Source organism: Varanus komodoensis, unplaced genomic scaffold (assembly GCF_004798865.1).
Source record: "Varanus komodoensis strain SLA01 unplaced genomic scaffold, ASM479886v1 scaffold2, whole genome shotgun sequence".
NCBI lineage: Eukaryota > Metazoa > Chordata > Lepidosauria > Squamata > Varanidae > Varanus > Varanus komodoensis.
In genome coordinates, this window is record NW_025335568.1 from 60,995,256 (window position 1) to 61,023,023 (window position 27,768).

Here is a 27,768-nt window from a genome sequence, read left to right on the forward strand (position 1 = left end):
TATTGGATCACTGAACGTTTTTAGTCACATGCCACTGTTTCCCTAAATAAAAGGAGCAAATAAAGTGAGTTGACATTCTGTCCATCTTGTTTTAATGTTTGTTTTTTTAGTACTCATTTCTAAAAGGATACAGTGATTTTACCTACAGTTATGTCCTGTGGCTCTTAGCAAAATATAATGTTACTTTATGTATGTATTTTATATACTACCTTTATATAATGAAATCTGACACTAACGTATCTTACAAATAATTCCCACTAATAGTAACTCAGCTGATGAGTGTCAGTCAAAATGGAGCCAAAACAGGGCCACTGAAAAGCAAGAGGGTGTTATCAGCCTGCTCAGACTAATCTTGAGGTTTGCCAATGTACCCAAAAATATCTAAAAGGGGGAGCAATCCTGCTAGAAACAATCATGTTTTTGTTGCTAAGTACCCTATGGAAAAGAAAAATGAGAGAGAAGAGTAGAATGCTACCTAACAGTAAAATAAACAGCGTGATAAAATAACAATATATATGCTTAGAATTTCAGCATTTTAATTGTCTCAGTTGTAATTATTATTTTCAAGACTATTATAAAAGCACCTTACGTGTAAACAATTTAAAAAATAAGCCAGTTAAAATAAATACAAAATAGCGTTCCGTGCACCTTGGTGTTTAGTCATGCCAGCCACATGACCACGGAGACTGTCTGCGGACAAACACTGGCTCCCTCGGCTAGGAAACGGAGATGAGCACCGCCCCCTAGAGTCAGGCATGACTGGACTTAATGTCAAGGGGAAACCTTTACCTTTTATTGTACAGTGCAGTTCAAACATACAGGGGCAATAAATACAATTAAATGTTTTCAATTCAAAGCCAGAAAAAACAGAAATGGTTTTAAAGCCCTCTTAAAAGTAGCTGCAGAAAGAATCAGCTATGTGTCATTTTGGGAAGCCTTTCTGTAAGGCTAGGCTTTTATTGTATAATAGGCTTTGGGAAAAGTTAACCTCATTATTGGGGGATACAAGAAGTGACAGGGATGAAGGTATTACTGTAGACTGACAGCATTGACCATGGTGTCCTTGTGGACTGTCTGTGGAAATTAGGGGCACCATTTTACAGTGGTTCAGCTCTTCCTTATAGGAATATTTTCATACAAGGTGAGTATGGCTTGGCTTCCACACAGCTGAACTTTGGGGTGCCACAGATCTTCACCAATGTTTTTCGACATCTACATGAAGCCTTTGGGAGCAGTCAGTAGGAAATTGGGGGCCAAGTGGCTATAATGTCTGAGTCATGAGAGTTCATGCAAGTCCTGAACTGTTGCCTGGGTGCAGTTATGGGATGTGTTCTAAAACCACAATATAAGACGGAGCTTCATGTATCCCTATCAGACCACTTAGATCTTCAGCGGAGGCCCTCCTTTGTGACCCTCACCCCCATGAAGTGAGCAGGGAATTGGCAAGAGAAAGGGCCTTCTCTGTTACCACATCTCATATTTGGAACTCTCTTCCTAAAGAGGTGTGACTGGCACCCTCATTCTGTTTTCGCCACCAAAGACTTTTAAATTTAGTACCTGCGTTTAGAATTGTGATCTTATTTGCTTTTTGCTGCTGGTTTTATTGTTGTTCATATTATCCTCCTGTTTCACATCTTGTATTAGTTGATTTTATGCTGCTTTAGATGCTGTTGTTTTATTTTATTGCAGTTATGTTAGGTTGTTGCTTTTGTTTTTTGTGAGCCACCCAGAGAGCCCCCTGGCTACAGGGCAGCATACAAATACAATGAATGAATGAATGAATGAATGAATGAATGAATGAATGAATATGGGTGGGGAGTTCCCAGGTCTGGAAATATTTACCTCTTCTAGATAGGGTTGCATTCCCATACTTTGGGGGTGCTCCTAGATCCATCGTTGTCACTGGAGGCCCAGGTGGTCTAAGTGGCTTTGGTTCGTGTAACAATTATGACTAGGGATAGCTTATCCACTGTAATAGAAACTCTGAAGGAACTGAAGAGATCCACAGCTGAGATGGGAAAAACCATCAATGGGAGAACTACCTTAAGCATTTCAGAAAGGTGGGATTTATGGAAGACTATCAAGAAGAAAGCCATTACTTGAAACAAAGCCATATAAGTGTTCTTTTGCAGTTTGCAGAAAGATTTGGGAGTCAGGGCAAACAAATGGAAAAAGGTTCTCTGGTATGATGAGACCAAAAATGGGAACTTTGGGCCTTGTTGCAAAATTCTGTGTGTGGTGTGAAGCCAGCGCTGTTCATTGCCTTGAGGAGACCAGCACCATGGTGAAACATGGTAGTGGCAGCATCGTGCTGGGCTGATGCTTTTCCTCACCAGGGACTGGTCAGGATTCAGGGATGGATGGATAGAAGGATGGAGCCAGAAACAGGACAATTTTAGAAGAAAATCTATTTCAGTCTGCAAGGTATCCCCGGGACAGCAGTGGAAGTTCATCATACACAAAACGCACAGCCAAAGTAACCCTAAGGTGGCTAAAAAATAAGAACCTGAAATGTCTTAGAATGGCCCAGACCTCAGTCTGATTGAGAATCTGTGGCAAGGCTTGAAAGTTGCTTTTGAGTCCCTCTCTAACATAATATTGCTGGAGTAGTTTTGCCAGGGCAAACGTTGCAGGATCCAGATGTGCAAAGCTGATAGAGACTCGCCCAAGAAGGCTTTCAACAGTAAATGCTGCTAGTGGGTGAATATTTATGCAACCATAGATATTCTAGTTTGTTTTTTAACATTCATGCCGCAGTAAAAATATTTTGCACCTTCATGGTGTTGTGTATTCTGTGTACCTCAGGCGTAACAATTCAGTTCCAGGTAGCAATAAAATGTGGAAAAGTTCAAGGGAAGTGGGTACTTCTGTAGGGCAGACTCTATGAGATGTACCCTGTGACTCTTGGCTGTATTTCGGCAGACACAATGCTGTATAATCTGATTGTGTTAGTTGCTGTGGCGTTTGGCTGTTGCTGGGTTACAAAGCAGTTTCCGTGCTATAGCTCTTGCCGATCTCCTCCTGTAATTCTTCTGGACTGCACTTTTCCGCTTGTATCAGTCGAAAAGAATTGCAGATGCAAAGTTGGGTTTTTTAAAAAAAACGATAGTGTGCCCTTCTGATACTCAGGCTGTTACCACTACTTATGCCTGACAAAAGGAATTCTTAACTTGTGCAAGCTTGTGTGTGGTTTTTTAGGCCTAGTCATTCTTGCGTTATTTATTAAAAGCAGTGATTGATGTTCTTGTGTTGGTGCCACCTGTGTGTTAGGAAATGATCTTATTTTTACGTGTGTGGCTAAACAGATGTCGGCAGCTAATGCTTTCCTGTCACTACTGATTTTGGCTACAAATCTGCTTTTTTAACATTTCTGTCTCCTAATTAATTTCCAAGCTGTTTCTCATACCAGGCCAGTGTCAACAATTAGATTTGCTAGTAGTAAAATCCAAAAGATTTCAGTGTGCTTTCTTCTCTTGCTGCAGCCAAATTCTTAAGGAGTTTAGATGTTATTACTGCACATGCTAATTGTGCATAGAATTCAGCTCATCTGACTATAATTCTCTACAAAAAAGAAACATGGTTGAGTGGACTTTAGATGCAAAGACTGAGCTCATTTTACTTGAGTCCTAAAGGACACTATAGACTTGTGTGTCTTCCAGTGTGACTTCTGGAAACCCTCCAAACTCAGAGGCGTGCAGGCATGATTCCAATGGAGGATGGGAGGAGCAACGAGGCAAGGATTCCTCATTTCCCAGTGGAGCTTCACTTCTCTGCTCCCTGTCCCCAAGAACCCCACTCCTGCCCCCAGTGCCGGCATCAAAGTTACATTTGTGATTTTGGAGCTGCAGTATGTGTGGAGAGAGCTGTGTCAGCTGTGAGGGTGCTTTGAATTCAGAATCTTAATTATGACTTTGGAAAACTTTTTTCCTGTTAGAGCTTGGGCTCTAAATTTTCCTGTGCCCGTCTACACAGTGCTTGGTGGCCATAGGAAGGTTTTTAAAAAGTAGATAGCCTTCCTTGCCACCCCATCCTGCCAGATCAATAGTTTTTTACCATTTAGTTGTAAAATTAAAGTCTTATTTATAAGTTTTTGAGGAACCAAGAAACCTTTTTTAAGGATTAAAAGAATAAAGAATGTACTAGTCTAATATAAAGAAGGGAATAATGAAAATGAATAATTAAGTAAATATAGTAATTGATTATATTGTAGTCATAATAAATACCGCAAATACTAAATTAATACTTAATATTCTTAAGACATGAAAAGGGAGCCAATGATGCCTCTTGAAAACTACCAATAGAACAAAGAGGGGTTTGAGGCCAGGTTCTTTTTAAAGGCAAGAAGGGAGAAACAAAGGCACATAAGAAGATAATTTCACTCTTGGAACTCACCACAGTGAATATGGTTATTGAATGGTATCTTAGTCCTTTGGAGCATCACTCTGAATCCCAGCCTGAATTTCTTGACTTTCTGATACAGTGTAAAGGAGGCATATTTCCACTGTAATTCCCAGAACACTCTGGGTGCATGTGAGAGAGGATTAGAGTGACATTTAATTGAGGTGTTCAAGTTTAACAATGAAAAATGTAATGAACATTCCAATTAATCTTTCTGTGGGGATGGGGCTGTTCTCTTCCAGTTACTGGACCTCTCTCAGAACAGCAGATAGCATACGTTAGCAGAGAAACACTACAGGTAATAAAAATCTTATATTGTTACCTTTTAGTATAGAAATAATCAGGAGGAAAAACTTATGACACTGGGTATATGTGGTGGCTGCCCCTCAATTATGGAACAGGCTCCCCAAAGAAATTTGCCTGGTGCCAGCCTTGTTCTCATTTCAGCACCAGGCAAAGACATTTCTTTTCTCTGAATTCTTCAGAACTGATTTGAAAATTGTTATTTGTTATGAGACCTGTTATCTCCTACTTGATGTAATTATGATATTTTATTATAAATTTTTATTGTGATTTTATATAACTGGTTTTATTGTCATGTTTTTAGTATTTTAGCGTACGCCACTTAGAGAATCCTTTTGGATTAATGGGCTCTATACAAATTTAAAAATAAATTTATTGGATAAATAAAGGTTGAAATTGTGTAAATCACACTATGTTGATCTTCTGGGTTACAACATTTGTTCATCCTTTTCCTAAAAAGTAAAGCCCCTTTCTGCTCTTTATTAGCAATTCAGTGCGTGTGTGTGTGTGTGTGTGCGCGCGCGCATGCGCACGTGCACGTGCACACACGCATATTAAAAATAATAAAACTAGAAACCCAGTGCTACAGTTTATACATTTGTCCATCCATACATTTGTTTTGGCTTACGGTGCTGCAAAGAGAAGCACCTGTCTTGTTGATTACATTTATATGCTGCCTCATAGCCTAAACGGCTTTCTGGGCGGCTTACAATAAAAACAGGAACACCAGCAATAAAAATGTCAGTAAAAGAATAAAATCTATCAAAACAACACAAGATATGGCACACAAGGTGAAAAAGGTCACAACAAAGCACACAAGCAATAAACTTTAGAGCAATGTTAAAAACCAGTTCAGCTTCTAAAATCTAATAGGCTTTTCTCTGTTGAATACAACATACATGAATGCACAGATACAATAAATTTTTTCTGACAGGTTTTTTTTTAAATTGTAGGGATTATATTATCTTCACAGTAAAGGAAAAATGCACAGAGACATAAAGGTAGGACTATTCTTTAATATTTTTCCTTGAAGTGTTTGGAATCCCCAAATTTAAATGTTACGTCTTCATAAAATAAAACAGTAGACCATTTTATGTCTAGAAGGCTTTTAAAATTTGGAATAATACAAACATGACTTTTATAAAAAAGTCGGGGGTTTATATATTAAATGTTAGGAGTGGTGATGTTTTTTAAACAGGTGTACTGATGATCTTATAATGGAGCTTTTATTTCTCTGGGAATACCTGTACAATTATTGCACTTTGGCAACTGATGTATAAATGCTCTTTAAGTGGAGGAAGGTATTAGATGGGATCTAGAACACCTTTTAATTCTAGTCCTTTGCACTGTCAATCATGCTATTTTAAAGGGTTCCTGAACCACAGGAACTGCATTGGGAGAGGATTGGAAAGGGGATTGGAAAGCCTTGTGCTCCATGCTTTGTGGATCCAGTTTGAAGGAAGTACCATTCCTCGTATCCCTGAGCTTGGGGTATTGGCACAGACAGATAGATCTAGGTCATGATTTCTTTTTTGTCTTTATCAACTGCACACTGTCCTTTCATATTTGAAGTGTGTATTTTTGCTACCTCAGTTTGCTCTCAAGTTCCCTGGGTACTGAGCATGGTTTTGTTGAGCATCTGCCTTAGTTATGACTTGTTGTCTGTTAATTAAGCAAATTAACTAGTTTTGTGTAAAAGTATTTGGTCTATTCTATTTTCCCAAAGGAAAAGTTCTGAACAGTGTTAAATTTTTCAGATTTGGAGTATGTTTTTAATGTGGTTTGGTGTTCAGTCTGAACAGGTTTTTTAGAACTTCTACATAGGATAAGTACTTATGTCACTTGATGCAGTATGTGTCGTCTCCCCCCCGCCCCCGGTCCCCCTGGTTTATTTGGCTTCTGGCTTTGTTAGTGGATAGATGTATAAGACCGCTGCCCTTTGAAATCTTAGTTTGCACTTAAGGACCTGTGCACCATTATTTATTTATTAAAACATTTTTATGCCGCCCCATTCGCCGAAGCCTCGGGGCGGCTTACAACAATAAATTAAAACCACATGACACTACTGATTTCTTAAGGAGTGGTTTGTGGGATCATGGCCCTCCCCATTCCTCTCTTATTCAAATTTCCCAGTACACTTTAACCATACACAAGTATTAAACCAACATGGATAATGCTGATGAATAGTTCCTCATAGCCAAGAATAGAGTCTGGTTAGGAAATACTTAGTTCTAGCCCTGGTTGGTTGTTATTACCAATTAAACACTTTACAGTAAATAAGATTGCCAGGGATGAAATGTGGGGAGAAAGCAAAGTGTGAATCTGTCTGCAGCCTCCTCCTGATCTAATCATCACAATTAAGAGATTGCTTGTGTTATCTCTACACCAGTCCATAATCTTCTCAGAATTATATTAGACAGTGAGGTAAATTGCTCAGGAAATTGGCTTCAGTCCAAAGGTGTCCTGGTGTGATCAAAAGACACTTTTGCTCAGAGAGGTAAGTGTCCCTGACTTTGTGGATTTCCCAGTTTCTGCTACAGCCCTCTGCACCATATCTACTCCATAATTGTGGAAGTAAGGAAGATGAAAACGAATTTGAAAATAAGTAGCTGATATTTTAGGTTGAAACTGGAAACATCTGTTTTATAATAGTAAGAAATAGCTTAATTAATAATGAAGTAGAATCCAGACAGAATGGAGGCGCTTGCTTTTAAAGATTTGTTCCAGGATTAAAGGTATGTGGACCAGTCCTAGGTGGAGTAACATTCCTCCTAAAAGACAGTGTTTCAGAGGGTGCTGCTTGATCTGGCCCTTCAGATGTCAGCATAGAAAGAAGCCATGGTCAAGAGTACGTGCTACCAGCTTCGGCTGATTCACCAACTGTGTTTCTCCCTGGGGGAGAATGAACTGAAAACAGTGTTGCATGCACTGGTAACCTCTAGGATTGATTTGATTGATTGATCTAGATCAGTGTCAGCTACTAAGAGGATTTTCTCAACGGTCTTCCCTAAGCTGTGGAATGGCTTGCCAGGCTAGATGCATGTGATAACCCAGATGGCTGCCTTCAAGAGGGAGCTAAAGATGTATCTCTTCCACCAGGCCTTCCAGATTATTAATATTTAATATGCTTGTTTTTAGTCTAAATTTGAATTATTGTTACTTTCAAACTTTTGTAAAAATGTCCGGAGCCTATGGGAATGGGGCAGTATATAAAAATGAAGGTAAAATATTAAGTCATCTGCATAATCCATCAATTAGTGTATTCCGTAAAATGATCTAAAATTAGTTCATATCAAGTTATCTAAAACATTTTGTAAAGCATTCCCTCCTGAATAGTGTAAATCATACAGTATTTAGTTGTAAAGTAACATAGTTTCATAGTCAGGTTTATGCCATTGTATAGGAAATATATGATGAAATATCAGGATCTGTCAAACCTCAAGAATTATTTTGGAAGGAAGATAAAGTGGGAAGAAGAAGGAAGTATAGCCTCCACTTCACAAGCCAGCCTTCCCCAAATGACTGTCCTCTTAGAAGTCATGGAGCAAAGCATCTGAAAGGCACTAATTTGCAAGCCTTTGTTTTTTGTCCAGAAAGTGCATTATTTTCCTTCTTTGTCAGCAACATTCTTTTTAAAGGGGTATTTGTGATGGCAATGTCCAAAATACTGTTGCATTGGCAAAGACAAGGGAAGGCCTGGTGCATTGTTTTATGACTATCCTTTTTCACATTTATGTGACAGAACAGTAATCTAGTCAAGCGAAAGTCACATTGTCTGCAGGCAGGCCTGCCAAGGCCACATCCTGAGTAGGTCCAGATACCCCCCCCCCAACACATTAATTGATTGCATATCATTGCAGCTAGCCAATCATTTTGCTCTTCGTTTCTTTTCCTCCGGTGCTGCCACAGTTTATTTGCTGATTGCTCCTGAATTCTCCTTTCCCCAGCCACCTTCCAGGTTATGAGTGGCAGCTCTTCTGACTCTCCACCTCAGAAAGCCTCCTCTAGTAGCACAGGTCACAGCATCTAGTCCACAGCTAAGCAGCAAAGCAAGGGTTCCTGCTGCAAATAGAGGGAGGGTGAATTGAAAATGGTTGGGAGCCACTGGTGATCCTTGGGGTTTGCAGTGAACACTGTTGCTATGGTGTGATATTTCACAATGACTATACATTCTCATCAAAATACCCTTTATGAACAATTTGTTCTAACTTTTCTTGATTATAAGGGTAGGTCATTCCGTAATTAATATCTCGAGATTTGTAAGGTTGGCTCATGTGGCTATTACCATCCTTGTTTTTTGTATATGGTTGTACACACAGCATTATAGTAAAGTTCAATTTCTTAAGAATCTAATTTATACTGTTAATTTATATTATTTTAACAAAGTTTTTATGTCTGTGAGCTGCCCCAAGGCTTCGGCGAATGGGGCGGCATAGAAGTTTACTAAATAAATAAATTAATAAATTCTTAAAAGAATGTAATTGTAGTGTCTGTTGATATTTATATAGGAGCCAAAAGAACATGCAATCTAAGTAGTTTTTTGTTCTGTTTTTGTTTTGTTCAAAGGGAGCAAATATTCTTCTCACTGATAATGGTCATGTGAAATTAGGTGAGTATTTCCATGCATGTTCATTTCTATAAGCTAAATGTTGACATGTGTTGTGAAAACATCAAAAAGGTTGAGCAGATCATCATCATATTGTTGTTCTCATAGCTGGTGAAAGAATAAGGTTTATGGCTGCAATTCACAGAAATTGTATGCGTACATGGCAAGTGCTTGCCTTTTTACTGCAATAACGTCTCCAAATCATCAACTGGGTGCTTGTTCAGCTTTTAAAAAATTACTCATATCTTCAGCCAGCAGAACAGCTGAGCTGAAAATTGGAAAGCTGTGTAACTTCTTTGGTGGATTATGACCAATGCTTTTGCATTCTGTACAACTTGAATGAACTTCTGTGAAGGGTCTGACTGCTGCCAAAAGTCATTAAAAGAACATGGCTTAGGCATCCCATTGAACAAGAAGGCAATTATATTGGAGTTCATGATTAATAGTTTAATGTATGGCCCTTATTTTGACAAAAGTGCAATTTCTTACACTTTGTTGGAGGATAGTATGCATAGAGGGAATATGAAACTAATAATACAAAGGCTTCCAAATAATTGTGCTGGCCAGTTAATAACATTCTTGATTCTGTTAAACTGTGTCAGTTCTGTTTACCATGAATAGGTGAAAATGATTCCATCAGTTATTATTTTCAATTTTCTTTTATAGCTGATTTTGGAGTAGCAGCACAAATAACAGCAACAATTGCCAAAAGGAAATCATTCATTGGGACACCATATTGGTAATTGTCCTTTATTCATTCATTCATTAATACTGTAGCACTTGCTATATTATGAAACATACAGGGGGCTGTAGCCACTGTCAAGTGAACAGATTTCCTCTTCTTCCTTCTACTGAACAACTCTCAGATCTGTTCTAGAAGGTACCCCAACCCTCTCAAGCTGATTGGAGCAATGTTTGGGGTGCTACAAGAGGAGGGTGAACATGTTCTACCAGCTCTATCTGTTCCCCTAGTGGATCCACACCCATTGGGTACAACTCAAAGTGATACATGCCCAAAGCTGAACCTCCTCTTGAAATGTGAGGGAACCGCCAGGTATACAGAAACACCTGCTGGTCTGGGAGGGCAGAAGGACATAGGAAGCTGCCTAATATGGAATCAGACCAAAAGTTCATCTAGCTCCATATTGCCAACACAGACAGACAGCAACTCTTCAGGATTTCACTCAGGTTTCCTTCCAAGCCCTATCTGAAGATGCTGGTAATGGAACTTGGGACTTTTTGCATGCAAAGCATGTACTGTGCCCCTGAAAGTGTGGCCCTTTCCCTCAAGAACTATCAGTGTCCCGATTCCTGTCTTCCTGTGCACTTTCATTTGAACAGTTTTGGACAGCAGGCGCTCAAGCTGGATTATGTTTCAGTTCTTAAGTGACTTTCATCGAGGCTTTCTCAGGCTTAGTTATACATACAATAATTGGGGCAAAGTTAGGGTTGTCCATTATACGGATGAAAAACTTCCTTGCCTGCTTTTATGCCCTCAGCAGCCCAGACTTAGCAATGTTACACGTGAAGGTGGAAAGGCAGTTGCAGTGTGTGTCTTAATTAAAAGTGTGGGGTGCAACAAAAAGATTAATGCATTACATTAAGTCTGTATGATCGTTCAGATTTAGCAATGTGAATGCATTTTTCAAAACAGCTTTCTCTTATTTTCAGGATGGCCCCTGAAGTTGCTGCAGTTGAACGGAAAGGTGGATACAATCAGCTTTGTGATCTATGGGCTGTTGGAATAACTGCTATAGAACTAGCAGAGCTTCAGCCTCCAATGTTTGATTTGCATCCAATGAGGTTGGTGGAATGCTTAGGGCATAATTTAAACACCCATAATACAAAGTTACCATTAAACAAATGGTATGACTTGCAGATGTTTCTTATGACCCATTTATCAGAACATGCCATGCTAATCATGAGCTAAGTAGCTTGGGGCACATGCCAGGCGAATTTTAATTTTTTTGAATTTTAATTTTTTTATTAGTTTTACAATCTAAAATACAACTAAACAGGAGTTAGAAGGAGCTTCATTTTGCAGCTAAAATAAAACCACATAACGTTAAATGTGCAATTAAAATACATCTTAAAAATACTGTATACCCCACCACCAGTACCATACGATACATATTACAGAGAGAAACACTCATTCAAAAATTATTTCAGGACATTTCCCCCTTCCAAAATTGCAATGATTCCTTTAATGGGTCAAATCCTTTCTCTTTTTTAAACACACATTCAATAAAATGCTCCCCAAATCTTGTTAAACTTATTTTTCTTTATATGCCCTTTTCTCATTTTAATATCACAGGTTAATTTACCATTAATAGCTATATTCCAAACTTCTCTATTCCAATCACACAATTGATAATCGTATCTTACATCCAGATTCCTAGCTATGATTAATCTCGCAGTACTTATTAAATTTGTTATCAATTCTTTATTATTTCAACTCTTCTTTTTAATCAAATATTGAAAGTAATGCATATTTCACTCTTTAAACTTAATATTTTACTATTTTTAAAAATCTCTTTCTAAAATTCCATTATATATTCATATTCCCACCACATATGAAAATATGGATGCACTCTATGGCCACACGAACATAGATTGGAATATTCATTATCTATATTGCTATTTTGAATAGCAAAACCCAGGGTGGTTGTGGCATGTCTCCTGAACCTGGCCATCAGGGGTTATGCAAGGGAAACAATATTTGCATAACCTTATAATAAGCTAAGCACTGTTTAATTCCCACACAATCTCCAGTACCTGGATTCAGATGACACAACACAGCCCAGCAGGATTTTGCTCATTCAAAATGGTGCTCCATAGACATAGCTCATCATGGGTTGAATAAACTATGGTGATTCCAGCATGTTGTAGAAAAAGGTTCAGTAAGAATATACTAACCACAAGATACAGAACCTTCATGCAGCTTTGCACCCTCCTTTATCCATTGAACAGGTGGCCTATATTTTCAGCTTTGACGATTATTTGTGATGAGGAGAGGAAGAAGAAGACAAGGAAATGGTGTTCAGTAGTAACTAAAGAATTCCTGTAACATCTTGGTGGCTGCTATTCCCTGGGTCCTTGCATGTAATAGACTCCTTCTGGATGTATCCTGTGTGCCAGGAGTTTGGGAGCAGAGCTGCCAACAAAAAGCTGTTGGCAATATGCCAGAGGCTTTGTCTGTTACCAAAGGCAGGCTTGCATTGCTTTCAAGAGACCGCATGCCATATTGTAGATAATGGAAGCAAGAGTTGCTTTTGTGAATTAACAGGAGCTGCTGCATACGCAATTTCACCAACAGAGGTTGTGGTGTTGCATCTGTTGTCTGTACCCAGTCTTTAGGTTTCAGATAAGTATAGCCGCTCTAGCCAACGAAGGCTTTCTCAGCATTTCCTCCCCCAACCCCCGAATAAGCATAGATTGCTACCACCTCTATTTTTTTGATGAAAATCAGTTAATATTTTTCTTTGCTTTTTGTTATTTAAGGCAGGAGTGGAAAGACGACTTCTCTAGATGTCTAAGACTTCAGCTCCCAGAAGTCCTCCCCCTCAACATGGCCAATGGTCAGGAATGCTGGGATTTGAAGTCTGAAATGTCTGGAGTTCTGTTTTCTGCTCATGACCCAAAGTGCCACAGGCTGTTAGGGGTTTTTTTTAACCTTTCCTCCACTGAAGACAAATTTAATGTTACTCCTTCAGGGTGTAAAGTAATGACATAGATTTTTGAGAATCATGATTATTCTTGCTTTCCAGAGCACTCTTTTTAATGACAAAAAGCAACTTTCAACCTCCCAAGCTAAAAGACAAAATGAAATGGTAAGTACCTTGTCAATATAGCTGCATTGTATTGAAGACTTTGTTTGTGGAATAACTCTTTAAAGTCTGCATTTTCATTTTATAGGTCAAATAGTTTCCATCACTTTGTGAAAATGGCACTCACAAAGAATCCTAAAAAAAGACCAACAGCTGAAAAACTATTACAGGTATAACTTTTAATCATTTTGCATACTGTTTTAAACTTCATCTGTTTCCATTGTCATGTGTGAGGAAAGCTTCCATAAGCTGATGGTGGAGGGGTGGTGTTCATTAGTTAGCTGAGGCTTACCATGTTTTGGATGTCAAGTTGCTTCAATATTGATATGGTGCTGAGGCCCTACGGAATGCCTCTTATTTTTGTTTCCCACATAGGCCAAATGAGATAATGTCATGTATGCTGCTTCTCCTTTCCTTTAGTTTGCTTGTCCCTTTGCTCTGGGAGGTGAGCACTACCAGCTGAACCTTGTCTTTGCTAAACATGGGATGGCATAAATTGTTTTCCCTATTGGCTTAAGGGGGGTTGGTGAGAATCTTTTGAGAATTCTCCATTTGTAGTGACATTTCAAATTCCAATGCAAGTTTCATTCACTTACTCTCCTGTTGTATTTTGTATTTCTAGCATCCTTTTGTTATCCAGCCCTTAAATCGAACCCTTGCTATTGAGCTTTTGGATAAAATGAATAATCCTGATCATTCCACCTACCATGATTTTGATGATGATGATCCTGAGGTAAGACTTCTCCTTGGGTATAACAATAAACTTTTGCAGTTAAACATTCTGGTATGCGGGGGGGGGGGTATTATCCATTATCTTTGGAATGGCGCTCAAAGCCCTTTGTAAACATTTTAAAGCAACCATATAAGGTAGGCCAATATTGTTATTGAAGTCAGAACTTGGCTCAGTTACAAGTTAGCTTCTGGTCTCCTTAGGCAAGTTATTCTTGCTCAACCTGAGTCCTCACTTCCATCTGTGGCATCCAATATGCAAAATATTGTGTAAAGGTGTGTTTAAGTAGCATGTTTAGCATATTTGTAGTCATTTATTAAAATGCACTTTTCATAATAACCTTTTTTCGTAGCCTCTTCTTGTGCCTCATAGAATTCACTCAACAAGCAGGAATGTCAGAGAAGAAAAAACACGTTCTGAAATAAACTGTAAGTACGTACACATATTTTAAAACTAATTATGAGTATACTTTCCATTTTCATACATGTGTTAGTGGTTCATATTAGGACATTGCTATCCATCCTAGATTAAGCATCCTACACTAATTACAAAATAGTAGTCATGTGGAACAGCAGCAATTCCAGTCTCATGAAAATGTTGCTTAGAGTCAGGGGACCTGCTGAATAGGGTGGGCTGCGATGTGTGGGGGGATCGCCAACATTCAGGTTGACATACCTCTTTGAACAGAGCTCTGCTCACATGTGCCACCTCCTTGCTGTTTTGGAGGATCCCCTGCACCACAGCCTATCCAATTCAGAGGGTCCCCAACCCCCTGAATAGCTTTTAGGGGCCTGGTGAGGGCAGGGAAGAATCCTTCAGCCAGCCCAATTGCACTTGCTCAAATTGTAGTAATTATCAAATAGATGTCTATTTTTTATTTTAAAACACTTAATTGAAGTCTTTCTCCCAACAATATCAGGATAGTAAAGAGATTTTCACAGGAATAGGAGAGTTAGCCTTTATCAGATCTGTCCATTTTAAAGATCCCTTTTCCACGGATCTGTTGGGTTTTTTGTTTGTTTTTGTTTTGGAAAGAATTATTGAAGCTGAAGACTATTTCATGTCATCTTGACCACAGAATTTTTGAAAAGAGTGATACAACTATTTCTACATAAGCTCGTGTTGGCTGGGTATAGTGGTAGTTTCAGTCTGACACTTATGAAGGATGCCCTGTTAAGCAAGGCTGATTTAAAGATGGAAAGCAGGCAGTAAGGATGATATCACATAATCTGGATTTACAAAATACTACAAGCCCCAATGTGATTTGTTGGTGAAACATGGGTGGTTATGTCGGTTTTTCTGTATTGTGTGAATGTAGCTACTCTAACAAGTGGAGTTCAACCACTCTAACAACATGGTTGGTTCCCATGAACAATCCAAACTGCCCCAATCCTTACTCTGGCTTGACGTGTTACATGAAGTAGGTCATTTTGTCTTAAGTTGTCCCCTTACAAATTTAACCTACTTTGTCCTTACTCTTCTTTACCTTTATTCATTTTCTTCACTAGTTGGCCAAGTAAAATTTGATCCACCTTTGAAAAAAGAGACAGAGCCTCATCATGAGTTCGTAAGTAGCACAGTTCTGTGTATGTGTTATCATGTACAACCATACTTTGTAGAAGGTGAAAAAGTGTGATCTGCTGCGTAACACAAGAGCAAAAATTCTGCAAAACACAAGTAGATCTGGAAGAAATTCTGCATTAAACATGCTTCTTTAACAACTATTTATCTACATTTTTCTGTTGTTGGTAGTCAGTTTGCTCATGATTTAGGGCCAATATTTTCAGTGATTCAGTAGAACCTCTCCCTACTTTGCTTGGTGCAACAAGGTAGGGAAAACTTACCAGGAGTTTCCATACTCTTCTAGCCATGAAATACAATGGAACAAAGCTTGCACAAATATAACTTAAGGAAGCAAGGACTAGTTTGGAGTCTAAAGGGCCACAAAGTGTATTCATTGTGTAGCCTCCACACCAAATGTATCAGAGAAGTTGATTTTGAAATAGTTTAGGTTTCTTACTTATAACTTTTTTGCTGTATATTGTGCATCATTTTGTTCATGCACCTGCAGCAGTACTGCCTTTCCCTGTAGTTACTTAATAATGGCTTCTCCAATACTTTGTAGTACCAGCTATATCTAAGTTCAGCTATCTCCTTAGCATCAACAGATGGGTGTTAGCAGTTGCGTACTTCTCTGGGTAGAATGTCAAATGAACCTTATACAAGAAACTAAGGTGAAACAGGGCACAAATGATAAACGTGAGGCTACAAAACTAAGCATATAAAGACATAAAGCCTGAATTTGGTAAGTAATATTGCCAAAGAGCAAATATGGTTTTGGTGGCAGTGCAGGGGAAATGGAGGACTTGCTTGTCCTTTCAAGTTCTGTGACAGTTCTGGATCTCATGAAACTCTGTCCCTCAGGGAATTTAAGTCTGAGATACGTGGTACTTCAGTTTTCTTTTCCTAATTTTGTCTTGCTTTTTGCATATGCATTGTTGCCTAATTGCAGCTTCTTTGCTATGACAGAAATCAGCAGTGCTAGGAATGGATAATAAAAAGTTTTTGAGGTCCACTAACTTTCACCTTAACTCTTTGCTTCTTTCCCTCTCTCCAAGAAATAAGCTTGCTGAAGCATGGGAGGCAATGAAGGGAACAGTCTGGTAAAGATTTCAGCTGATGATATTCATTAAAGCACCTGTGGCTCTAAAAGTTTTATGGTAACCGAGAGTAATTAACTACTGGGCCTCCTGCTTTATTCTAACCATTCTTTACAGCCCTCCTTCCTTATCTGCTGTGGGCTGAAACTGAAGGATTAGGTTTTGATGAATGGTAATTACATCCCCTACTACCCTCACAACTTTTAAAGGGACAGGCAGGTTCTTCACACTGTTGGTGGATAATTCTACAGAACTCTTGAACCAGGATATTAGCGACGATGCCTTGCTGTGTGAGATGCCACACTGTCCTGAATCATGATCTCGTGGTATTCCCATTTGGAGAAGTATTTATGTCCCTTTCAAAAGGCATCCCAAGTACTCAGTTATCTTTCAAGGCAGAGTTATATGAAGATGTCTTTTGGAAGAAAGAGCCAGTACTCATCTTCACTTATTTTTTCATTTATTCTGGTGAACAAGCTAGGTTGGTATATTTCTGAAACCAGGTTTTCTGGGGTTTCAGCATCTCTTTGGACACTATCCGGACAATGCATGTGTGCTCTAAGAGCAAATCTTGATTCTTGATGTCTTTCTGATTTATCTTAGTAGATTTGAATTTCTCAGTTATGTTACAGGCCCAGCAGTGGTGGAAATCCTGTAAAGCAAATGTACTGTTAGTTTTTTGTTGCTCAGCACCTTTTCATGCCTAGATTGATATTCTGTTGCATTTCTTCTTTGAATTTTATTCTCAAAATAGGAGTTTTTTCCCTTGCTTCATGATAACGATGGTAGAATATTACTAGGGAATGGGTCGTAGATCTTAAGAGTGGTCAACTCTAGATAATTTAATAATGAAACTAACATCTCTTTCTTAATTATCATACTGAATTCAAACTGATTTCCACTGTCCCACCACCATCCACATGTTGACAGATTCTAAATGTATGGCCTTGTTTCGCATTTTGCCCCACATTTCCTTCGTTCCAAATGCTTGTTTCCCTTATTTGCATGATGGTGTGTTTTTCTTAGCCTTTGTAGTTCCTCAGATCCAGAACTAGATCTTAGAGGAGGAAGGTGGCACATGGGAAGAATCATCCACACATGCTTCCCTCCCCATTTAAAGTACATGCCTCCTTCCAGCCCAGATGATTGGCACTGGGAAATGCTGTGGGGAGGTGCAGTGGGATCTGAATGCATAAGGAAGGGAAGTTTAAATTTCTGCATCTCTGCACACTGAAGGGGTGGTGTCTGGGGGCCATGTGTGTGTAACTCCTGATCCCTCGGTGCACACAAGGGCAAAAAGGTTGTCCACCCCTCGCTTGACCCTTGCCAGTGCTGACTAGCAGTGGCTCTCCTTGGTTTCGGACTAGAGTCTTTCCCAGTCCTACCTTAGTGGTGCTGGAGATTTAACCTAACTTCTTCTACATGCAAGGCATGCACTTTTGCAGTGAGCTGCGCTAGCTTAGGGAGAACGGAGATGGATAAAAAAAGACAGCCTGCCTGTGCCTGTTAACCGATAAATAGGCTTATGTGGTTATAAAACGCCAGTACAAAACTCTGGCAAGGAAGAAAGAAATGAGAAATTGATGAAGGCTTGCTCAAGAATGGTGAGGGACAAAACTTAAAATGGGACCAGCATGCTATTCTGGTTTTACCTTAGCTCCTAGTTCTCGTGTGCTTATGAGTGTAGAAGCGTAATCATCACAAGGCTCCATCCTGCATCACATGGGGGACTTTCTTCTCATGTAGTGGGACTGAATCTTCATCCCTCCCTCCAACGCATTCCCACAGATCTATCCTAGAGGATCTCCCAGCCCTCTAGAGCTGATTTGGAGTATGTACAGGAGATATCCTGACACAAATGTGTTTTCCGCTATCAGATGGACATCACTGGATACAGACTGCTCATTTGCATATGTTGTTCTGCATTGTTCCTAATCTGCAGTGGCCTTGTTTTATATATGCAGATATTTTAATTCATGAAGGCTTTGTTCTTAAGCACTTTTGCTTTAAAATCTTCATTTTTGAGGGGCATATTTCAGTTCTTTATACTATTCCATTGTTGCTTTCTACCATCAAGTCATCTCCCCCTTACGGTGATGCCATGAATGAATGCCCTTCAGAAGTAATACCCTCCTTGACTGCCTTGCTCAGCTTTTGTAGATTCATGGCTGTGGCTTCCTTTTTTGGAGTCAATTCATCTCATATTTGGTCTTGTTTTTCTTCTGCTTTTGACTTTCCGTAGCATAATTGGCTTCTCCACCAGTGAGTCTTGCCCTCTCATGATAAACCCAAAGTACCCCAGCTAGAGTTTTCTCATTTTTGCTTCCATTTCTATTCTTCCTGAGATATTGACATAATTCTTCATATGTCATCCTCCCTCTGTTATTGGTCATCTGTTCTCAATCTGTGTTCTTCATAGTGGTGTAGCATGGCCCTCAAGGCTACACTTCTCAAAATCCCCATGCAAGTGTATATGCAGGATTTTCAGTTGTGTGTACATTTGATGCACATTATATTCTAATCTGACCTTGTCACAAGCATCAAAAGTACCTCTTGCATGATAGTTACATGTAAACTACTCGTTAATTAACCTTACATATGGGGGCCTTCAATTTATTGAAAGTCCTTAAATTGCTTTGCTTTTCACTGAAAATATTCCCTCTGGCTATTACCATGAGTAATCATTTGAATTTGTTACCATTTTATTATTCTTTTGCAAACCAGTGATCTTGAATGTTTTATAATGTCTCCATTAATATTTTCCTTTGAGGGGATGCAAAAGCTGAGATTGGATTCTGTTAGGTTCTCTGAGGAGACTATGTATAGGCTGCTAAAATACCTTTTGATTTTCTAATGTGTGTGTGTGTTTGGGACACTGTCCCACCTTATTCAGTAGAACTTACTTCTGAACAAGGGTGCTTAGAACCACAACTTTAACATAGTTTTTGCTCTTGCTGTACCAGTAAGACGTGATCTTAAGTAGGTATATGGTATAGTAGTGCAGTTGCACTGCCAATCTGAAAGAACTACTGCAATAATTTATTTGCCCATCTTTCCACTTTGCTCACACACAGTGTCTTATAATCTTAGTGAGTTGGATGCAGGTAAATTTGTATACTTGAGACGGTCCAAGGGGTTGCTTAACTTCTCAGAAGGAGTTTATACTAGGCTAGTGGAAATTTCTTTTTCTTTTTACAGTCAGCTTTCTTGCAAACTTAAATGTAACTTGATTTGCAAGAGAGGGGCACCCTTTGAGGGAAAAAAGGCACCTCTCCCTGCTTCTTTGGATTTATGGAACTAGATTTGCTGTTCTTTGGGTCCTGGCCCAAGTGAGCTGGAAAGGCATAATGTTAACATTTGTCCCAACACTTAATTGTCAGTAATATGGGAGAGTTGGACATACTCTAGTCTGAAACCTACTTGAAACCAATTTGCTTTAAAGTAAACATGTTTGTAGTTGTGGAATGTTCTGATTTCACCATTCAGACCGTAAGCCATCCTGTACTCAAAGTCCTGTGAAACTTCAAGGACTTATGTTTATTCAGTAGTTGTGTATTTTGCATACATTTTTTAAAATCTGTGAAAGATACAATAGAGGAATGGAATCTGATTTCCCTTTCCTCAGGTCCACTATTAATAAAATGTGTGTAATGCTTTCCACCATGAAAAGCAGTCACAAAGCAACTTATACTCAGATTACAGAAATCCATTATTAATATAATGTCAGGGTGCAGAGATCAATATAATTTGTCATTGGCACAATAATGCAAGTAAAGATAAATACCATAAAATATAATATAAAATCTACATACCCTGTTTCTCCAAAAAAAAGACCTAACCGGAAAATAAGCCCTAGTATGATTTTTTTCAGGATGCTTATAATATAAGCCCTACCGCAAAAATAAGCCCCAGTTAAGATTGTCAGCCAGATGGATGCATTTAGTATGTCCATTGCAACACAGTTCGGGGTTTGGAGAGTTATGATGATGTTCCAGAAGAAGATGGCATGACTGTATTTGAATAAATGTAGATTTTTATACATGAAAAAATAAGACATCACCTGAAAATATGCCATAGTGCATCTTTTGAAGCAAAAATAATATTACATCAATATTATTAATATAATATAAATATAATATAAGGGAAACATGGTATATTGTATCAACAGATACACAGAATTTATGTATTTCATCTACAAATATTCAAGATCCCCATCCCTCAGCAGCCTAGAATAAACATAGAAAAGGCAATCCAGAACACTTGGGCTATAACTAATATTCAGATGCACGGAACAAGTACATCCTTACCTGACACAAAAAATGATAGTGTTGACAAGCTTCCTTGGGCAGACTATTCCACAAACATGGGACTATATTACAAAGGTTTGTTCTCTAACTGACATCTCTCAAAGTTTCTTTTGGAGGGCTTATTCAGAAAAGGTCTTTGATGCTGACTTCAGGGGCTGGGTAGGTTCATATGGTAAGGGGGTCTTCCTTGATGTATTGGGGTCCTGAGCCATGTTTTGGTAAAAGCAGTGCTTTGAATTTGGGTTAGAAATAAATCTCAGATTTGCTGCATTCACAAAAGGCTATTGAAACTTCCATTTTAAATTAATGTATAGAACAAGAGGGAAAGAAATATAAATTAATATTTAATATAATTTGAAAGAAAGTCCTTTTGTCTGCCCTTAAGTAACCATGTGTGTCTTTCTAAAGACTACTAATTCAGCTGCTGTGTTGTGTAAGCTTTTACACTGTCCTGCAAAAATGTCCCTTTGTACTTAGATGTCTTTCAGTCTGAAAGTAATTAACTTGAGTTTCTGGTCTTTGTCTGATGAACAGCCCGACAGTAACGATTTTTTGGACAGTTCAGAAGAAATATACTACACTGCAAGACCTAATCTGGTATTTTCAACTATTGCTTTTTTTGTTGTATGTGCGTGTGTCTTTTATTTTCCAAAGTTAAATGGTTTTGTTTGGTTGTCATGCTGTTCTTGCCATCTGTAGAATATGCCAAAGGTCTACTAAACAAAGACTTGAGTAATAAAGTTACTTGTTTAATTAAGCATCTTAGTGTTGCCTTTTGACATGCTAAAATTTCTCATAATGAGTTCTATACTCTCACAGTTGCTATACTAAAACTAGTTTATAGGACCAGAAAACGGTTACCTGGAGTAGAAAATGTAATAATGAGATACTTGAGCATATATATAACTAATAATGACTGCTTTGAGAGGAGGAATTGGCAAGAATAAGGGCCTTCTCTGTTATCACACCTCATCTTTTTATCAAACATTTCTTTTGCTTACTGTAGATCTCAGTTCCCATTTAGGTGCAAGTTGTTGACTTTCTCAGTGGCACACTAATTTCTTTTTCAAGAATTTACCGGTATATAGTCCCAATAATTCTGGCTTGAATTCAGACTTTGCTCCTGCAACTGGGAGCATCTCTGGAGTTCATCTCTGAGGATGCTTCCATGATCAGAAAGGAGAGAAGGCAACATTTACTTTTGTGTCTCTAGCTTTCTCTGTGCCCCTCAAAAAATTGAGTCTAGAGGGGCATTCTATAATAATGGGGGAGAGTGGATTGGAAAAAACTACTTCCAACAGGATCCTTTCACTTGATCAAAAACCTCCTGTGGGTGGAATAGATATTTCTGTTTGCAGAAGCTTACATTTGGATCCAACTCTTTGTCTCCAGGTAGTTCTGTTGAATGGTGACTTCCGATTTGTTCTGTGATTTTGTGTTCTGATTTGTTCAGATCTAAATTCCATAAACATTTCCCAAGGCACTCCTGTAACATTAAACCAGAACAAGTTTCTTTGAAGAGTATTATATTCTTTCTGCCTCTATATTATTTGAAGAATGTATCAGTTGTGATTTCTCTGCTCAGTAAGCAAACAGAAGACCACTTAATGTGTTGATATATTTAATGGGCATCTGCACTGAACAAAGCATACTGTGCGTCATTTGTTTTTACAAACATCAGCTTTCTTATTAGGAAGTTTATACTTGACTTTCTGCCAGAGTTATTTCAGCATTGTAAATACAGCTATAGAAAAATGTGAAGAAAAAGCTTTTGAAAATCTTTTTGATAATCTTTTCTTTGGCATTGGCAGTGTAGTTTTTAGAAAACTTATCATACTTTCTACATTGGGAAGGATGGTGTCAGTGGCCTTGTACAAACCTCCGTCACCCCTGGATTTACCCATAGTCAGATTGATACCCACGGCCAGCACAGGCCATCATCTTCCTTCTCCTTCCCTGATCCCCTCTTAGTAAGCAGAAACAAGTGAACTTGGAGGTAACACATGTTAAGAGCATTGATTGTCCTTGATGGCACGATTAGAAATTGGGTTCTGTCTCAGAGAATCAAAGATCCTGTGATTGTCTAAATACAAAGTCTCTCGATTTACTCAGTGATCTGGTTCTCATAGCACAGTCAATTCCTGCCTTCTCCCACTCACCACTTGTGTTTTCAATCAACAGGCCAAGAATGCCGTTAATGAATATGATTTCCTAACATTATGTGCTAGTTTTCTAGGTTTGGATATCACAAAACATCTCAGGAATGTTGCATTCCTGAATAATTAACTGACAATACAAGCAGACAGGAGACAATGCATTCATATGTTTCTGCTGCCCTGCCAGTTGCAGGATTGCAGAAGCCATGGAATTGGTCATGAACTAGGCCAGTGGTGGCGAACCTATACTGCACGTGCCACAGAGGGCACGCAGAACCCTCTCTGTCAGCACACGAGCCAAGTCACCCCAGCATTTCCCCAGCAGCCGAACATCGGATAACAGCGTACATAGGGGCCATGCACATGCTCAGAAAGGAGTAGTGGTGCATGGTGATGACATCACAAGCCACGACTCATTAGCTGCAACTCGTCCGAGCTTTCGCATGGCCCATCAGTGCACTGCCAAGGAGGGGGGGGGGAGAGAGAGAGAGAGAGAGAGAGAGAGATGCTTGGACTGGCTGTGAGTTGTCTTTTCTAAACTAAAACCTCAGTTTTCAGGTTTTATTGTAGTGTTGGCACTTTGCAATAAATGCGTGGGTTTTGGGTTGCAGTTTGGGCACTTGGTCTCTAAAAGGTTCGCCATCACTGAACTAGGCCATTGCCTGAAAAAGCAAGTAAATGAGCCCAAGGCCCACTCTGACTCACACTGAAGAAGCAAAATAGTGTCTGGACAGGTCTAGTTGTTACATAAAACTTCGGAGCACCTGTTATCTTTGAGGCAGGGCAGGCACCAAGCATGGAATAGAACAACAAATAATCTTTTTTGCAAAATGTCCATATGCTTGGAATTAGTTGTTGTCTGTTTCCTAAGTTTTGGGGGATGCTGATTGAATTTGAATTTCTACCATAATGAGGCCAAGTGCAGACATTACTAAATCTGAGGAAGTGCTAAAAAAAGACAAACCCCCTGACCACTGTTGAGTAATAGGTCTAAAATTTACTACCGAATGTTGCTAAAGAGTGTAGGTATGTCTATTGAATGTAAAATGTGAAGACCTTCTGCGGAACACAGAATTAACTGATTTTGCACACAATCCTATGCTTGCTTAGACAAACAATTCTACAACTTGCAGCATGGCTGACACGGCCATGTTGGGAATTGTAAGCCTTTTTTCTGTTTAAACACACCGGTTTGCACCTTTGCAGTTTGTGTTCAGTGTGGTTTGTACAGCTGCTATTTTTAAAGATTTTTTCATATGTATCACAGACTTTATATGTACCCGAGACTTGTGCTTGGCATATGTATATAAAGCAGCATGAAATTTGTGTTTGGCAATGTCTTAAAATGTTTTGTTTCAATGATCTGTACATGACAAATGACAGAACCAATCTTCCCTAATTATCTGTTAAAGTGCAAGTTGCATGAGGTATAATTTGACCATTTACACAGCAAATTAGTATTAACACAGACTATTATAACATGTAAATTTGCATCTAACAGAACAACAACATTGCTGCTGCTGCTGCTTTTTCAAAATATCAATACAAAATAGATAAAGTGCTTATCTCCAAAGTAATCATAAAGATATTTAAATTTGTTACCATTATAGTCCAAGCCATGTAAAATCAAATCATCTTGTAAACAGGAGTGAACTTATTAAAAAAAACAATGTAGCAATGATTTCTTAAATTTCAAGCTTGATAATAATCTGTGTGCATCTTATTTAACCTTTTCTCTTATATTCGAGCAACATTCCTGGTCCTGAAGCAAAAGCATGCCTTGTCAAGTATGCTTACTGCTTGCACCAAAGCTTTTGTTAGAAGGTTACATGAGAGGACTGGGTTAGAATTAATTAGTTTTATAGCCTAGTTCTGAAAGACGTAGGCTTGACAGCATCATCTGACAACCTCATTCTTTATCCTCACATCACTTATTATAAGTACAGTCTGTGCTAACCAGCAATGGGGAACCATTTAGGACAACTTTTCCTGGGGGAAAATTTTCTTTAAGGCTCTTGCAAAACCTTGAGTATATCTTTTTATCAAAACATCTGGCCTGAATTTCCTACTTCCTTGTTTTTCCACCCCATCAGTTTCTTTTCGTTTACTATCTAGCCTGATGAAGAGTTTCAGAGAACTCAAATATTTACACAGTCTTTCGTGGTGTTTCATTTGGTCCTGATAAAAAGATTGCCCAACTGTGGGTTTTGGGTTCATTTCTCATGGTCCAGGAAGGCTATCTTGGTGGTGGTGGTGGTGGTGGTGGTTGTTGTTTTCTTATCAAATTACGTTCCTTTAAAAAATGTATTTCACTGCAATGTCTTTCATTCCATCATTAACCAGATAATGAGATCTTTCAAAACAGTATACCAATCACTGCCCAAAGTATCTCTCAATATTTCCTGCTAGGATATTAAATACCCTTGCCAGTTTAGGTTTCTTTTGGTTCTTTTCTTTGAATTTCAATTAAGTTGTTCTTTTCATTGTTCCTTTGTCTAAAGTAGCAATGCTTTGTGCAGTAGCATAGTCATGTATTATCTGCATTCAGGTGCTATTGTAGTATATAGTAGCTAATAGGCAACTATAAATTTGGAAGTTCCATGTTTTGGGTGTTGCTTTTACTTAGGTGTCCTAAACTTACGTGTTTCCTTCACTTAGGGGTCCTCAGCTTTTGTCCTCATTTGCAATATAGGAATAATATCTGCTTGTCCTTTATTGGCGTTATTGTAAGGCTTCTAGCAATATATATAAAGCCCTTTGAATCCTCTATAGCAGTTTATATACATATACTAAGTAGAGAAGGAGTATGATAATTCTTAACTTCTCCAAAATTCCTGACAGTGTAGCCTTCCTGAAAATAACCCTTTCATTTTCCATAGTTACAAATACAAAAAATACAAAACAGGGCAACATTAAAGCACCACGTAAAAGCCTTTATAAAACAAAATCCCTCTGTGCTATTATGTGTACAATTATTCAAGTAATATTCAATTATTCAACCATTATTTTCTTCATACTTAAATACATCGAATGCAGCTCAAAGAATCTCTTTTTCGACTTTGTTCAGAAAGTCAGTCTGTAGTTGCCTTAGATGCCCATTGAAAAAGTAGAAGTCTGTCTTGGGGAATTGAATCAGGTCTCTGCATATGACCTAAGCTTTGATATGAAAAGCACAGGATAAGCCCGTAGAGTTCGTTCTTATAAAATGGAATGGATATATTCCGTGGTGATGGAGGAAGACAAAAAGGTGGGAATGTCCTCCAGTATCCCCCTGCAGTCCCCAGAACTACATCAAATACTGCCCCAGAGGTTTGGAGGACCATTCTAAACAGTGTGGAAAGGATTACTGGGGTCCGTAGGGAGGAGGGCAAATTACAAAGAAAGCGCCACCCTCCTGTCTTCTTCCCATTTCCCTTTACTAGGAAAAGGAGTCCTTCTATTCACAGAGTGGCAAGTCTGAATTCAACCCATTTTTTAAATCATTTCCGCCAACATGAAAGGAAAGCTCTTTTTGGTGGTCTCTGTGCATCACACACAGCGTTTTGGCAGGAACTGCTTCCCTACCCCCTGCATTTGATATATATGAGAGGAGTTCCCACCTGTCACCTCAGTTCTTCAACTACTTTTTTTTAGTGTCTCTGGAAGTTCTTTTGAGAGCTTGAACTTTATCTATTTTTCCTCGGAATGTCATTTTATATATCCACTTCGCTTTTTCATTCTATATTCTATCTTTTTTTCTGAACTCTTAACCATGTATTCTTCTTCTGCACAAATAAAACAATGGTTTAAAAAAAACAATTCCCCTTCCCTCACAATCTTTCTCCATACCCACTATATTCTTTTACAAAGCACTTTGGTTCACACATCAAAGAATTTCTTTGTGTATGAAGAGTGAAAGTGAGGAGGGCTCATTTGCCCACCCCCCATGCCTGCTGCATGTTGTGTGATGAGGCTGTATGTGTGGGCAGCACAATCCTTCTGTTGCTTGTGTTCCCTTTTAGGGGAAGTGATGGCATGTGTAGACTATATCACATGTTTTGTTGGAGGAACAGCAGGGACCATGGAAACTTTCGCTCTCACCAACAGTACCAAAGTCCTGTTTGGCTGAATCATTGAACTAGACACGGTTTTAAGTCTATTTCAGAATGGAAGAAGGGCAATCCCAGCTCTGCCTCTGTAAGGGAAAAATGTTTTGTTACCATTACATGCCTAGATATGTATACCCAGAATATACTACAAGTGAAATCCAACATTGCATGAATGCAAGTCCATTTTCCATGATGGGATTTTCTCCTCTAGACCAGTTTTGAGAGCATAGTGGGGGCTTCAGTGGGGCAAGGAATTCCTCCCTCCCTCTTAGTAGGAAAACATGGTTAGATATCACCCTATATAGCCACATTTGATGATGCTGGCTTATGTCATTGCAAATACCTTAATGGTCAGTACTAATGTTCACTCTCAGTATAGTACAATGCAGTGTGAGTTCCTTAAACAGTAAAATATCCCACAGTATTGTCCAGGAAAACGAAGAGCAGGACTTGGTTACTTTGGCTATGCTAGATAGTGGCTTCTATTTGTACCATGTGATGTAATAAATGTTAGTCCTTTTCTACACCGCTGTTTTTGCATGTGCACACACTTGCCATTTGTCTTTTCAGATGCATGTGTTCTAGAAAGATGATTTGAGTATTCTAATCCACATTAAAATTCTGTGCAAGATAAGGCGGTGATGATTTTGCTCCCTTTTAGAAGCTTCACTTTCCAGCACAAATATTTAAAGG

General features: G+C 38.7%; 1 protein-coding gene across 6 annotated transcripts in view; it reads left to right on the forward strand.

Annotated features, from left to right (window-relative positions):
- MAP4K3 (mitogen-activated protein kinase kinase kinase kinase 3) overlaps positions 1–27,768 on the forward strand; it is an 82,141-nt gene that overhangs the window by 19,495 nt on the left and 34,878 nt on the right. For 3 of the 6 annotated variants that reach the window (XM_044429696.1, XM_044429697.1, XM_044429701.1), the window contains 11 exons: positions 4,641–4,696; positions 5,655–5,702; positions 9,268–9,310; positions 9,974–10,046; positions 10,979–11,110; positions 13,075–13,137; positions 13,223–13,304; positions 13,757–13,867; positions 14,217–14,292; positions 15,373–15,431; positions 21,366–21,428. In XM_044429696.1, coding sequence (XP_044285631.1) covers positions 4,641–4,696; positions 5,655–5,702; positions 9,268–9,310; positions 9,974–10,046; positions 10,979–11,110; positions 13,075–13,137; positions 13,223–13,304; positions 13,757–13,867; positions 14,217–14,292; positions 15,373–15,431; positions 21,366–21,428 — 806 coding nt within the window. The remainder of the gene's footprint in view (positions 1–4,640; positions 4,697–5,654; positions 5,703–9,267; positions 9,311–9,973; positions 10,047–10,978; positions 11,111–13,074; positions 13,138–13,222; positions 13,305–13,756; positions 13,868–14,216; positions 14,293–15,372; positions 15,432–21,365; positions 21,429–27,768) is intronic. The other 3 variants (XM_044429698.1, XM_044429699.1, XM_044429700.1) reach the window with 2 other exon arrangements.